At 38.4% G+C, this 16751-nt stretch overlaps 1 protein-coding gene across 1 annotated transcript in view; it reads right to left on the minus strand.

Moving 5' to 3' along the window:
* Window positions 1-658: 658 nt before the first annotated feature.
* Window positions 659-16751, minus strand: part of TMEM200A (transmembrane protein 200A) — a 59827-nt gene continuing 43734 nt past the window's right edge. Inside the window, exon 2 of the mRNA XM_055714760.1 lies at window positions 659-3831. Coding sequence (XP_055570735.1) covers window positions 2340-3815 — 1476 coding nt within the window. The 5' untranslated portion in view covers window positions 3816-3831 and the 3' untranslated portion in view covers window positions 659-2339. The remainder of the gene's footprint in view (window positions 3832-16751) is intronic.

A 16751-nucleotide genomic window follows, 5' to 3' on the forward strand; every position in this document is an offset into this window, starting at 1 on the left:
AATCCAGTCCCTGTTTCGAGGATTTTATCCAGTGACCATTTCATGTAAAATATAGAAGCAATCCTGGAAGAAACAATGTAATCCAGCATTTCTGCTCTATCACTGCAGTCATGCTCTTTACTTCTTGATGAAAGATGCCCTATAAATGAGCAGAGTGAAACAGCTTTGCCCAGGAGGCAGGGACAGACCATCAGTCTAATCCATAGGTTGTGATTCAGATGCTTACCTGAGACATAGAAAATGTGCACTTACACAAGGACCGCTATTCCCACGTACAATGGTACCCAAAACCCAGTCTTTTAAGCTATGATTTAGTGTTGCTATTAAGGAAATAAAAGCTTAAATCATTTGTGTCTTTAACAGTGTTTTCCATTTTTATAAGAATACTTACTACTAAACTGAAAAGAACAGGATGTTCTTTTTATACAAAAATTCCTTATATCAAAATCACTTTGAATACATTTCACATTACATGGGGAAAAAACCATATTCATCCTTTACATTTGTAGGGATGTCACTGAAATCAATTAGTCATAGCCAAATATCTAGTGGCAGGCTAATACATCAAGCATAATGCTATATACAATGTTATGATACCTAATTATACTTTGATAAGGAAGATTTGTGATCATAGAGGAAAAATATGTCTTACAACGAATATATGTAGATAGACATTTTATTTGTTTTATTTTTTCAAAAAATAGCAAATGTCTTAAGAACACAAACCGGAAAGTTATTAAAAGCTTCATAGCAAAATATTTAGCCAACTCTGTTACAATATATAGGCTTGAGGTTCTAACAGTTAGCACTATGCCTCAGCTCACTGAGCAAGTAATGCTCCTGATACATAAACATCACTCAGTTGAAATATGAAGCTGAATATTGAAAAAAAAAAGAGGGTATTTTTATCTTTGATCATTCAGCATCAAAGTAATCAAAGAACAACGACATTTTAACAGGTTTGATTCTTTCGGGGAAAAGCCATTAAAAATAATTCCTGAGTATTTAGGTTAAGTGAATATATAAAAAATGACCAATTAAGACCAACATCCTGTTAGGTGAGCCTTGCGGCTTGAAGTGACATTCTCTAGCATGGCTGTCATGGCAGGATCACAGCCTAAATACCTTAATGAAATACATGAAAAACCTGTACGCACATTCAAATTCTCACTTTCTTCAGCAATAGCCCTCAACTGTCAAATGTGAAGCTTGCTTTGCTGAGAAAAACATTGTTTTAAATGTCACTTCCTTTTGCAAAACCTTGTAACGCAAATTGCCACAGCTAAGCCTCCACTGAACCACCACACCAATAATTATGTGAAATATATAAATCCAAATTTAGGCAAGGGGCTTTCATGCTATGTTAGTATACATATTGAATTGTATGCTTTGTATCAGTATTTTGAACACGGAGATCTAGTTATTTAGCTTCTCGCTATTGTAATGAGAGGCAATATATTAATTTTCCATTATTCTCTTCAGATGCATGTCACAATAACATCTGATTATACACCATGTTTCTAAAATCCTGTTGGCATTCATCATGTTCCTATGATTTTAATTGAATCTGTATATCTTGATTGTAAAACTGCTGCCAATCAAAGTGGTTTAGAGAACTAATCTCAGAAGAATTTCAGATTTCTTGCTTTGTATATGTTTTCCCAGAATTACAGGATTAAATTACAATGGACGTAGAAAGATTATTGTACAAAGCATAGTTAATAATTCACAACACTGGTATTCAACTCGACCAATTACAATGAAATCACAAAAATTGTTTTAATTATACCCACTCTTTTCTACCCACCCACCCCAATATGTAAACAAGTTTCTCACAATGACAATGGCAAGACTCTAGTTACCGAGATGTACTGTATGTGAAAAATAATACCTAGGATAAAGGCCTGGATTTGACAATTCCAGTATGTGCTCCTGCTTAATTCCCATTCTAGACCACAAGCACCGTTTTCAGACTCTTGCAGTCATTAAATAAACAGAACTTATAGGTAAATGGAGCTTTTTTTCCAGTGCAAACTGATAAAAGTAACACGCTTATATAGAACAAAAGTAATAATGATTTGGGAAAAATTGGAATCAGTCATACCAAAACTCTCTGAGCAATGATAATGTACAGTATTGCAGCTGTATGTTACTAAGACAAAAAACTCTTGGCATTACAAAGATGAAGATCTCTGTTCACACAAGCCAATTTTAATGGGCTATTAAGCATCTGGTAAAAACAGGCTTGTACTAGTCTCACTGAAAAGGAAACACTTGTCAAAATGTTTGAGTATTTTTTAAAAATACTGTATGACATCTTCTAAATTGCAATTTAAATATTAAAACCTTGTTTCAGAAGTTCCTCGCTTCAGGTTGTTACTCAAAAACTCGTCATGTTCAAAACTCAAATTATTATGAGATCTTGATATCATAAGAAGCTTTTCCTTATTAGTAAAGTCTTTCTTGACTGCTGCTTGTGGCACAAGTAACCTATCCATTGGGTCCTCTTTGTTTTCTAGTTTCATATATCCTTTACTGTTGCTCCGATCCAGTCTGGGCCAGCTGGGGTGTTTCCTTTGTTCAGCTTGGACAGTGAGTGTAGATGGACCCCTGTCCAAGTCCAGGGACTTCGAATGTGAAGACAGAAGATGCAGAGATGTGTTGGACCCGAACTGTTTCCTGGCAGCGCCAGGGGATAAAAGCTTTCCTGTGCTTGGCCCAAGAGTCATAGAAGATTTGAACTGATCAGATGGAGTGTCCACAAATGAATTGTGTCGTGGCAGCATGGCAGCAGCTGGTCTGCAGGATTCATTGGTATCAGTTAATGGAATGGCCAGAGAATCCATCGACAGATTTCTAGACCGACTCCGAGTGATCTCCGAGTCCTCAGTTATGTTGTCTATACTGGGCTCATCAATAACACAGTTATTCAGTTTAATTACTGGCAGTGTGAAAGCACTAATAGAAGATGATACAATGGATTTTGTTTCACACTTTATAGAGCCAGGGTTCTTGTCATCTGAAGCCTTGCTGGAGGGAGGGTAAATTCCAAAAACTGAGCCAGATTGCTCAGTCAGCAGAGGTGGCAGGAGGCTACCAGTGGTCCTGTCTTCGTTTAGGGTAATCTCATCCTCTTCAGCAGAACTATCCATTCTAAAATTACCCTTGAAGCCAGAGAATGTTGCAACTGTGTTCGCAGCCAGCCGTGATGCACACGAGCTCCCACTGTGCCGGAGTTCTCCTTCCCCCAACAAGCCAGTGTAGGCACCACTCAGCTGCTTTTGTTCCTTGATCCTCAGGGTGTGGATGTCTATTACAGTGGAATATATGTCTCTCATGTGTATGATTTTTGTTTCCTTATCACGGTTTTCATGCAGAACGGCATTTGCACAAATAAAAATGAAGATTCCAATGCCCATAGTAAAAGGGCCCAGCATTTTCATCTTATCCGAGTGCACATGTTGTTCAAAGAAACGAAGTAAAATGCTTCCTTGGCTTCTCAGGACCTGGGTTTCATTTACAGATAGATTATCTTCAGCTCCTAAAAGCTGTTCCTTTTGGGGCCAATATCCAAGAATGGCCATTGCAATCCCAAAGAATGCTATTAGCACTCCCAAAACAAGGAAGAATCCCGATGGAGAATATAGACGGATTTTGCCCCTAACAATTACTACATCTGCCCTGGGCCGGCGTCTAACTGGTTTCTTCTCCTCAGAAGCTGGTGCTGTGGCAAGATTTACATGTTGCTGAGATCTGGCAGAGTCTTGCCTTTTTAAGGCAGCCAGTCCTGTTATGACTCCTCCGGTTGCTATCATAGTTCTGTATTGTGCCCTGAGAGAAAAAAAAAAAAAAAAAAAAGAAATATTGAGGCAAGCAAAGGCTGTGTCTGCAAATATAAACAGCACTTTGTTAATCTGTAGATATATCTTGATAATCAAAATATTCATGACTTTTAAAAAGCTACTATATTTTAACACAGTTATGAAATAGTAGCAGTTTTCAGATTCACATGACATCTTAAAAAAAAATTTCCAGAAGTCTTTCATTGCTGTAAATATAGGCAATAGATCTTCAATCAGTGATACAGACAGTAGCAGAAAGCTAGTGCTCTTAGTAGCGATATATCAGGATTAAAGGTTAAAATATTCAGAAGTCTTAACAGATGATTTATCTCTGGACTGGGCTGCAGCAAAGTCAATAATATATTATTACCTTGTAGGTGTTTTAGATAATTTTAGCACTTTAGCAAATAGTTCTTTTAAAAATTTCTATGACACACAGTGACTATGAATACAGCTCATTCTACATATCCCCTTTAAGAATCCTTTCTTACAGACTTCAGCACATATTAATACATATTTATTCCATAATTTTAAGTGCGTTTTATTAAACCTATTCAGATCACCCAAGTCTCTACTACAGAAACATTTCTGCCTTTCCCAATAAAACTGACTCTCTTTTATGCAAAGCTAGATCTTTTTTCTCCTCTTCTTGGCTCCTTGTGGACTACAAATCAAATAGCTCACTTTAGTTTACCAGATCAGAAATCTTCATAAATTTAAAGTTCATCAATTCAAAGCTTCATCACTTATGAGGATTTTTTTTTCATTTTTCATACCTGGCTGTCTATTACATGAGAAACATTAACAGGCATGGGTTTAAAAAAAGAAAGCCATATTTGACAGTTTTGTGTAAGTAAGAGTAACAAATGAAACAAGCCAGTTCAGGATAATTCTATTTTCTTTTACAAGGCTTCTTATAATCAGACTCAGAAATACTTTCTGAGTTTAATTAATGAGTTTTAGAATTAATACTAGATAACATTATAGATTAAAATTAAGATGCTATAAGCCAGGTATGAAAAAGTTGTGATCTCTTTGGTGGCTTTACTAGGCTCAGAAATAAAGAAAGGCTGATGGTCTGTTGCAGAGGAGAAGGCTACATGTCAAAGCTGGGGATGATTTAACACGCAAAGCTAAAGTTGGGCTGGGTGAATAATGTGAGAGGCTAAAAAGCAGAGGCAAAGCAAACCAGTGACTGCTTGCGATTTACAGGCGGTAATTTTCATCACAGATCTCTTAAAATATTTCTGTTTTTAAAAAAATCTTAGCAGTGGACCCATGGGGAAAAAAAATATTATATCTCTCATGGTATGAGAAACAAACAGGCTACATTTGGACACTATCACAGATCTCCAACACTGCAAGCAGGCGTCACATAAGCATGTCTATAAACAGAAATCAGTCCAACCCACCAATTATGAACATGATTATGAAATTAATAGGGAATTTGAGATAGCTGTCTAAGTGGAAGGACTAATCCAGAAAAAGTATGCAGCCAGTGTTCACTATTATCTGTTCAGCAGCAATTCAGGTAACAGACAGAGCAACAAACTGAACTCCCTCCCTGCACCATCACTACTAAAGGACACAGGGCTTCCTCTCTCTCTGTGAGAAACCTTTTCTTTTGCAAAGGAAAGAACTGAAAAAAGGCCTAGGGTGCTAAGTACACAATTTCTGAAAGAGAAGTAAGCCCATAGCATTATTCAAAAAAATCTCAGAAATTTCACATATAGTATTACATTTCACGTTCCAAATATCTCTGGAAATTCTCATCCTTTGCAATTCACTTCCTTTTTTATGCTATCTGGGCAATTTCCATATAATCATAGAATCATTTAGGTTGGAAAAGACCTTTAAGATCACCAAGTACAACCAAACCATTAATCCAAGACTGCCAAGTCCACCACTAAACCATGTCCCTAAGTGCCACATCTACATGCTTTTTAAACATTTCCAGGGATGGTGATTCTACCACATCCCTGGGCAGCCTGTTCCAATGCTTGACCACCACTTCAGTGAAGAAATTTTTCCTAATACTCAACCCAAACCTCCCCTGGCACAACTTCCCTCTCATCCTATCACTCGTTGCTTGGGCAAAGAGACCAACACCCACCTCGCTACAACCTCCTTCCAGGTCGTAGATGTACTTTTCAGATAGAGATCAGTAAGGTCTCCTGTGAGACTCCTTTTCTCTGGGCTGAACAGCCCCAATCCCCTCAGACACTCCTCATAAGACTTGTGCTCTAGATCCTTCACCAGTTTTGTTGTCCTTCTTTGGACCACGCTGCTGAACCTCAATGTGTGCCTTGTAATGAGGGGCCCAAAACTGAACACAGTGTTTGAGGTGCGGCTTCATCAGTGCCGAGTACAGCAGGGGTAATCACTGCCCTTGTCCTGCTGGTGACACTATTTCTGATACAGTCCAGGATGCTGTTGGCCTTCTTGGCCACCTGGGCACACTGCTGGCTCATATTCAGCCGGCTGTCAACCAGCACCACCAGGTCCTTTTCCACCAGGCAGCTTTCCAGCCACTCTTCCCCACGCCTATAGCACTGCGTGGGGTTGTTGTGACCCAAGTGCAGGACCCGGCACTCCTCCTTGTTGAACCTCATACAACTGGCCTTGGCCCATCGGTCCAGCTTGTCCAGCTCCCTCTGCAGAGCCTTCCTGCCCTTCAGTAGATCAACACTCCCCTGCAACTTGGTGTCATCTGCAAACTTACTGAGGGTGCACTTGGTCCCCTCATCCAGATCGTTGATACTGATATTAAACAGAACTGGCCCCCAATACCACTTGTGACTGGATATCAATAGTTCAATGCCAGTGGCTTCATGAAAAGCCCCTTTTTATTTTAAATGTAACAATTTTAAAACCCCCCAAAGTTATTTGACATTGATAGTCTTTAAAAATTAAAACTTTCTCATATGCCTATGTGATTAAGGGTTTCTGCCAAAACAAAAGAACATTATTCTGTAAAACAAGGTTTTGAATCTCTAAACAGAAATAAATAGGACTTATCCATTACAAAAGCTGTTGTATTTTATCATGACTCAATTAAATGCAATTAGTTTTCTCTATGAAATAAATTAAGAGAATTATGGCATGTCTTTACTGAAATGAACAATCATTTAGCTATAATCTAGTTTGTTCCATTATTCTCTTCCAGATTCCAGACCTTTGGGGGCAGGGCAAGGAGTTTCCATACTCACGTGGTATTTTACAGGCACACATCAACCCACTCTGTCCATTCTCAAGGCTCCAAGAAACTCACAGGCATGGCAGGTTAGTGCTAAATCCACACTCTGTTGGCAGGATTTCTTACTGCGCTTACCACAGCTACCTGGATTGCACCAAATGGTGAATGGAGTAAACTCACATCTGCTTGCAAAATATTTTAAACATATTCCTAGCAAAACCTCCTCTCTAACTCTGAATAGCAGAGCCAATAAAAACGTTCTTAAAAATTACATCTGCGGGGTGTCTTTCTACAGAAAGTTTCCATTTGCAGATTTTGCAAAATTTGCAGGAAAACCACATGTCAATTTCTTTTTTAACTGGTCTCTGGTAACTTGGAGGACAGACAGAAATTGAGATCTTTTAAAGTGAAAGTGAGAGAGAAAGCAAGATCTCTCAAGCGTCCTCCTACCATTTCAGGGGAACACTTTGTTCTCTGTTCACTTTACCTGCATCAGAACTTGGGTGTGGGGACAGAAAGTCTCGCTGCAACCAGATACAACTATATTTTATACATATAAAAAGTCTCATTCCTATTTCTTGAGTTCACATCAATATTATTAAATCTTCTTTCATGGAAAAAATCACAACCAGGTTGGTAAATAATAATTTGTAATGAACCACAGTGTTGGTAAGGCTTATAAGCTACTTAATGGCTGAATTTTTATCTCTTCCACATTTAATAAAATCAATGGTATTAACAGACATACTGGTATAAAATGATTTCACTTCATACTGACAGCTTTTCAGAAACCAATTAGAACGAAGTGCATATTAAGATTGAAACTTTTTTTTAGAAAATATTATAATTAGAATGAAATGACACTGTAGATACATTTGATTTATTCTGCATATCTGTTTAGTACACATAAAAGCCATAATGAGTGGCAGTGACAAATGCTGCTTCTCTTATTTAACTTAGTACAGTGATTACATTTAGTTTTAGCCTGAAGTCTGAATTCAAACTTCTGAACAAGCAAAGACATAGAAGACTTTGACTCAGGGTTAAATGCAGATTACGCAAAGAACTCAGACAGCATCCCTTTGGTGGCACTGTGAATGACACAACCCGGTTCTAGAACAAATAGAATAATAGTAAAATGGATGTGGAATACAGAATAAAAAGAAAGGAACAGGTCTATAATTCATTTTATAGAACACAACTGTCTTGCTGGTACAAAAGCACCACAGCTGCCAAGCTCCTTTTTAAAGAGCAAATGTTGAGTGACTCTCTAACCTTGTAATGTTCTGTTTGTTTCACCTTCACCGAGAACATCAGGTCCAAAGGCCTGGACAGGTTAGGGTTTTAGTCTTGAAAGAAGCAGTGGCCCAGAGTTACCTCTACATTTAGCTTCACCTTGCATTGTGCTGTTGTTACAGAGCGGCCCTGCCACCACCCTTGTCAGCCACTCAACAATCACCCAAGAAAAGCCTGTCTTGTTAGAGATCCTGTAGAGCAGCTCCTGCTCACTCTTGCTCTTGCTCTCTCTCTGCATTGCTCATACAGAGGATGACGATTCAGGCTCCTGACACTCCAGTTCTAACCTCTTCAATGGCCATTAGCAAGATGTACTTCACCTTTCATCCAGGCTGTGGGCTAAGCCCGGTTCTTTGCATCTGGTGTGCTCTCTAGGAGATGCCTTTAAAAGAAAGAAACAACAGCCAATGGAGTAACAGGTTATGTGCCTCCTTAGCACGAAGATACCCCTCAGCAGATACTACTGGTAGTTATCTCAAGTGATGTAGCCTCAGAAGGGCCTTCAAAAAGCCATGTGACAAGGACAGAGAAATGGGGACGAAGGGCTGTAGCCCATCTAAGAACAGAATACTAGAACCAGAAGAATAAATTCATGCAGAAAACGTTTGCAGACATGATGCAAAATGCATAATGATAGAAGAAACATCACTCTGTGATGTGGAGTGGCATCTGCTTTTTCCTTACATTAAACTGGCTACCCCAGCCAAGGCTGCCAGAGAGGCTGGAAGGGATTCTCCTTTATCACCTTTCCATATGGGGAAAGGTTGCACAGATGCTCAAGGGAAGGCTGTCATAAAGGAAACTTTGGTAAAAACAGCTTTCACAGAACAGTTTGTTGTGAGAAACCACTAGACTTGCATTTGCCAAGCAAAGAATGAAGTATTTTCCTAATCAAGTCAGGGGGGCAAACAACTCAAATAAACAAAGAAACAGTAGATTCACTAAGTGATACAAAGGTAAGCCAAATTATCATATAAAAACCATAAATTATTCACAGACAAACTAATTTAGCACAGGTGGATGAAGATCCCTCTTTTCTAACAGGACATCAGGTTATCACTGATGATCAGACAGAAACACAGTGCATTTATGCAGCAAGCGTAACCCATCTCGGACTTTGCCAGCATAGAGAAAGGCAGGGATGCAGGAGGCAGGTGACCTGGGGACTCACTAGAGTAGCTGCAGAGCACAGAGCAACTTAAACAGCCTGGACACATCTACAGGGAGGTGTGGCAGATAAGAGGAGTGACTCAGAGCCTTTCTGATGCTAGCAACTGTCTGTCTACACAAGTAATACCCAGTTATCCTTCGGAAGCCAAGCAAATGACAAAATGGGTGGGATAGGATTTCATGGAATTTGAGCCCAGTTGACTCAGTGATTGATTATCCCAGATATAAGAGATGTATCAACTGCAAGAACCTATCGCAGACTGCACATTCCTGTTTTAACAGCAATTACGGCAAGAGCTGCGATTTAGACAATGGCTCTAATGCTAGGCAGCCTAGGAAAATCTGAAATACGTGTATGCAAGAGCACAGATTCAATGGAAGGAATTGCCTTCATAGCATGTTCTAGTTGCACCAGATAACTTCTCCAGGTTCCACAAACTATAAACTGTTTACTTCTCTCTTTTACCTAAGAGGCCACCGCCTTAATACCCCTCTTTCCTCCCTAATGACTAGCATCACCTTAACTGTACTGCTGCCAACTAACTTCTTTCCAGAGCTGGTCTAACTATTAAGCAATTGTTCTCAACTTGTAGCAAGCTTTAACATTTGGGGCTTTTATTTTACATGCCTGAAAGCTTATCTAATTTTTTCAACTATTTTGGTAATATAAAAGTTATTACTTCTACCTACAACTTAGTCTTTTGAATACATACATAGTTATTTGAATTACACTGAGATCTTACACTTAATTTTAAATGTATACTAGCAGCATAGATGGGAAGCAAACTAAAGAATGCTAGAACTGTATTTCTTTAATATTATTTGTTTTATTCTAGATATATTTCAGTGTCCCTTACCACTTATCTTTGTTATTTGCATAAATATTTTTTCTCATTTACTGCTTGAAAAATTATTGAAATTGAATGATGTAAAATTATCAGAACTATACATGCTATATCCCTGTAGTTTAATGTTATGCTAAACTTTTGAAAATACAGCTCTTGTGTTTCAGAAAGAATTAAACATCACTGCAGTAAGTATGGTGTGACAGAACCTTATTTATATTACCGTAACATTTCTGATCTTACTATTTCAGCTGATAAGGAAATTTATTTCCCATTAGTATTTGATTCTTTATCATTTAAGTGACTCACTTTGAAATTCTAACACAAGGACAAATTTTACATCAAGGCAAGTTTCTTTGAATTTTGATAAACCTCAGGTCCTAGAAATGAAGGAGGTATCAGACAGACTGTTTAGTCATAAAATATTTCTCATAATCAAGAATGCAAATACTAAAGTAATAAGAGAGCTGCTAACATAACTGAGTAAACAAATCAATAGTAAGCATTAATTAAGCATTAAACATCTAAATTTTCTCCTAATGTACATATCAATGTTATCTATGCATTGAGGTTGTCACTGGTACAAACTGTTCTATTCCAAAGGTAAAAATATGCAACTTTTTAGGCCCAACGGCATTAATCATTCTGGTAGAGACAATACAGCAATAGCCAAACACAGGGTAGTTCTACAAGAAGTAGAAAAAATAATCTCAAATTACATGTTGATCTAGCAGCTCCCTCCAAGTGACGAGCACACCAATGGGACTACCCTATGATGCACCCCTCTCCTCGTATCAGTTCCTCAAAATCTGACCTGATGGAACAGATTAAAGAAGAAAAGCAAGCAAGCAGAAGACATCTTTTGTATTTATGATTATGGGGTATTTAAAATGTACTTTGACAAAAAACGTGAAATGTGGTATTAAAAATCTCCATAACCTCAGCTAGGATTCTAGAGTCATGATAGAAAAGCCAAGGATAGGAAATTGCAAGCCTATTTAAAACATTAAAGCTTTGAAATTTCCAGGGGAAACAAGCTCTTTGTGTTCAAATTGCCTTTAGTGGTGCCTCTTTTAGGCTGAAAGGGATCAGCTTAGGGACTAATCATGTTCTTTTAACCTCCAGTCAGATTATGGAAGCAGGCCAAATTGTGCAAGCAGTTAGTTCCACAGCATAAAAAGGAAAAGGCAAGCCACACATGGGTCAGGCAATGCAAAAGCACCAGTGGGTCTGAGCGGCTGCAGAAGGTCCATTGCAGAGATTAAAAACAGGTTCCCTGGATATTGGTAGATCACACAGCTCTATCAGATGGTCTGTACTTGCTTTACAATAGTACCATGTTAAATAGTAATATCTTTGCACTCATAAGTGGAAAATAAAAGCTTGGTATTAAGGACATGTCCAAATCTGTTGGGAAATTTGCAGTCCGACACCAACCCATTCACTTAAAAACATCTAGATCTAGCAGTGTGTTTCAAATCTGCACTGTACCAGTCCAAGCAAGACCAACCAGTTGTCTCATGTCCTAACATCATGTGGCACTGTGAAGAGCCTGGTCCATCTTCTTGATCACCCCCTTGTAGGTACTGGGGGGCTGTAGTTAGGTCCTCCCAGAGCCATCCCTTCTCCAGGGCTAAACCGGCCCCACTCGCTTGCTCAGCCTGTTGGCAGGGCAAGAGCTTCAGTCCCGGACCACCTGGGGCCCCCATGCTGAGCTTGCTCCAGTCTGTTAATGCCTTTCTTCACATGTTACTAATAGGAAATTCCTTTTTAGAAATCACCCGGATTTTATTTGGCTCTAAACTAACTTGAAATAATCAACCAGTAACTAGGGAATGTGAACTACAAATTACAAACCCAGAAATATTGAAAAATGTAATTGTAAGCCTGTTACCCAATTTGGGGAATGCCATAACTTCATTCTTTAAATCACATCAAACAAAAATCCCTTTTGAATGCCTTCATCACTTACAGTATCTGCCATATACATTAATTATTTCAACTATTATGCCAAGGTCAAAAGTAAGGTGAACACCCAGCAATACTGCACAAAGATGAATGCCTGAGCTGCTTAGCCTCTTTGCTATTACTTCTTCTTCAGCTTAATCCTTTCAGTGGGTCATATATTGTAATTCTGTGCAAAATCAGCAACATTCAATATTGGCAGCATTACACAGAGCTTGTTAGCCACTCACAAAAACACAGAGCACACATCAAAGAGAGAAAGAAGGAACCTGAGTTTTGCTTTCAAGACGCTGCTCTATGGCTTGGCCTAGATTTGGTCTACAAGTGTTTGTCTGGCCCAGTTGCACTCACTTTTAAATTTGTTCTACCCTCAACTACATCTGCACACCGCAGTAAATCGGGTGTGAGGCTACAGAAGTTCATGGATTTTACCAATGTAAAACTCACGTAACAAGACGCTGGCACCAGGTATCTTATGTCTAGAAAAGCTTCCCAGTCATCAGCAGAGTCCTGCTCTCTGTGGCTGTACCACCTTAGCTCAGGTCCTAGGTGACAGACTAAAGAAACATCTCAGGCACTGGATGTATTTGTTTGTGGAATGCCTACTGTAATCTCTATATTCACTGTATTAAATTATTTATAAATTGAGAGCTGTGACTTGATTTCAGAAGTCTGTACCGATAACTTCTTTACTTATGCAGAGAAATTTTCACTTCTTATATACAGATACATCATGTCTTGTTCCAAAACAACAATAGGCAAGAGGGAACTAAAAAACAAATTGGGAAAACAAATATGGGAAGAAGCTTTGTAAGATTTGAAGAAAAAGTGTTTAAAATGTGACTGACTAATAAACTTTTTTCTGTTTTCTTCTTAGAAGAAAAATTAGAATATGCACACAGGAAAATAAAAGCTGGATATACTAGGCTTTATTTTCGCTTTTACTTGCTTTCATTCTCCAGTTTGTCTGAGTTTTTCTACTAAAAAACAGCTACAGTTTTTTTAACCTAAATCAAGTAAGGTGGTAACTGACCTTTATGACTAAAGTGACAAAATCTGTTTCTAAGCTATTTTAGCACCTCAGTTTGTGTAAAACCATTTTGTAGTGAAAATCAGTACTACAAATGGAAGCAGATATTGGCTATTTGGCCAAATATTCATAATTATTTTAGACACATTTGTACATTCATATTATTAAGTGTTCATATTCAGTAATTAGAAAAGATCCTGGGTTATCTATGTTTACAGGGGAAATAAGTAGACTATTTAGATCTTTTATGCCATGCAATAAAACAATCACTTTATGAGCACAATCTAATTTAAGACATGAAAAGAAACATGTGGATCTTTAAGCATTTGTTCTAGTTTGCTTTTTTTTTTTAATTTTAGTTTTTATCTTTTAGACATTACAAGGAATAAAAAAGAGCTTCTTTTAGAAGAAAGTGAAAACTGTGAGATAATACTATTGCCCAGCAATCCTAGAACTGAAATCCAAAGTGCACAGAACTAATGGGAATTCTGAAGCAAGCTCTCACAATGCAGATCAGCTATCAGCCACAAGTCACGAAACATATTTTATAAAGGTCTCTAGATGTTTCCGAAAGACTGACTGTGTAAAAGCAGAGTAAGAGGTATGTTCTCTGTCATCTGCTTCAAAGGAAAGGCACGACTAAGGACTCCAGGGCTCAGTGTGCCAGATAAATTCAGTCTCCTAATATAACCCAAACATGAAACCAGATTGAAAATGTTAGGAAACGTCTTCATTGAGAAGCACAAGGATTGCTGGTTCTTCAGTTCTTAGGTGCAAAATTTCACATGAAACAGTGGCAGGCACTTGATGTGGAGATATATAAACACAACCAATGCTGGAGTGCTTTGGCTATCATTTATACTCACATCACCTAGCTTAACTAGCAATCTGTTACCTGATTTAGTCAGAGGCAAAATCTCCAGCCTAGACACACACTTCATGTAAGCAGTGACCAGCTGTTAAGAGACCAAACAAATGTCCTTATCTGCACTACATACTCAGTTAATCATGTTAATTAGCAGGTTCTAACAACTGTAGTTTCCCACTGTACACAAGTCCAATGATTGCAAGATCAAATAATATCAGGAACAAAATGAAGTAAGAATTTCAAAGAAGGCTTAAGTAATATACATATTAGATATGAATTAAAACCTATTTGCTCCCAACTACGATGTCTGAGCAAAGCTTTCCTTCTGACCTAGAAAATACTTCTTGTTCTATAAAACATGCACACTCAAAGGAGATAGCATCCCCTGTTTACTGTCAGAGACCTAGGATCAATTTTTCCCAAACCCTCAAATCATGCAAGAGCCTAACTCTAAAAGTACTTGGGTATCTACACTATGTAACTGTATTTGAAAATCCCAGTGCATGACAGAGGTACAAAAAAGAAGTTAAGTGCCTAGCTTAGCAGAACTTAAGGACGTAGGACCAAAAAGTAACCATGAAAGACACAGACTTAACCCTGCTACCTGTTCATTAACCCTGACAGCATAGTTTTAAACTAGTGGCCAGGACACTTGCCTGGAAAGTGCAGCATCCTGGGTGCCAGGATCCTCCATCTGTAGGAGACTTTTCTCCTTGTCATTATAAAAGTCCATGCAAGGGGTTTTGGGAAGAAGAATTTGAATGTGGGTTTCCTGAGTACTCCAGTCACAAAGTGAGTGTTTATATGGCCAACAGGAAAAGCTGCTTCAGCAAAGCTGTGGCTCTATGCTATTGTTATGCTCATCTGGTCTGTCATTGCCTTCTGAAATCTTCTTTGACAACTATGATCTAGAGAACACTAAAAAAACATGGGTCAGCATCAGGATGTCTTTTACACTGAAGACCTCTGTGCGAGTTAACTTACCCTGCCAAGAAGCAAGACAAATCAGCCCCTCCTAAGGTCTCTGTTGTTGTAACTAGCAAGGCCACAGTATTTAAGCTGTCACATTTAAAGACAGTTCCAGCACCTCTACTCTAACTTTCAGTGACTCAGGGGTGCAGGTAGACTCTCAAATAGTTATAATTATATCCATCCACAGGGGCAGAAAAATCAGTGTATGAGGTTTAGATTATTCTATGTTGGCAAACCAATTAGGCCATCATTATATCATAGCTATTATTAGGACATTAGTAATGGAATGAAAATTTTCTTGGGTCTCAGGAATCCCACAAAAATAAGTAAACTGGTTAGTGTGATGCTACTCCTAATATGTCAACAATAGTTTCAAATGCGAGATACAAAAAAGGGTCAGTCAAGCACTATTTCATAAAGAATGGAAAGCATAGTTCAAAAATACTGTTGATATCCCAAACAGTCAAACTTTTTTCCCCATTAATGGATGTCACAGAAAAAAAGTTACTATTAAATTAACGGCAAAAAGTCAACCATGTCTTCAACTGCAGACTAGCATGACCCAGCCAGACATCCACATGGGGGCATCAGCAGAACCTGTAAGCATCCACACTGGTACTCGGCTTGCTGACAGGTAAACACAAGTTACAAAGTACAAATAAAAGCAGCAGTTTCAGGAAAAAAAATATTTCACATGTATAAAATGATATAACTACCAATATGAAGGCTTAAGATAATTCCCATTATGTAAATTATCCCTTACAAACCATTTCTTCTGTACTTTTAATCAACTCCATTACCACTTGCATTACAATAACCACTCTCTTTGTGCCAAAACTAAAGATACTGCAAATGGGAAGAATCCATAGGGAGCTAAGAAACCTATGAATAGTGAGATGTTAAGAGGAAGACATGCTGAAATACTGTGGGTCACATTTATGGAATTGTATTTTATGCTTTGGAAGCAGAATTCACTTACAGAAATACATGATTTGTTTGGTAAATCCCTTTTTTCTTTTATCATGAATGATCTGTGAACAGCATTAGGGGCCAACACCAAACAATTCCTTGGTAGTACTCAAGTAAAGCAAATTAAACAGAGCAGAACAACTGCTACCTCCTCGCTTCTGCTTGCTTCCAGAATGTCCAGATGTTGTTCACTCAGGGGACTTCACATCTAGCACAAAATTTTCTCTCGTGACCCTTAAAAGGTCTGCCTCCCTCATCTCAGACATCTACACTCCATCCTGTTGCCCTACATTTCAAATATGGGATCAAGGCCTCTGAAATATGGCAGAATTGCTGTTACTTCATTTTGCATCTATTAATCAGCATATGCCTATCCCGCTATTCTGCAGAAAACCAGCTCAACCCAGTTGTTCCAGTTACATTGAGTCCTTAATAGAGTCTGTGGAACAGTAGGTTGCCAGGCCTGAGAAAAATGAGAATATTCCTAATACATGAGGAATGAGAAGTAGTACTGCCAGCTAAAGCATGGTGCCCTAGTTAAAGACCTATTAATGGATGCATTGCAGATAGCGTGCTAGCTTATTTAGCGTGTTGCACA

Source organism: Falco cherrug, chromosome 6 (assembly GCF_023634085.1).
Source record: "Falco cherrug isolate bFalChe1 chromosome 6, bFalChe1.pri, whole genome shotgun sequence".
NCBI lineage: Eukaryota > Metazoa > Chordata > Aves > Falconiformes > Falconidae > Falco > Falco cherrug.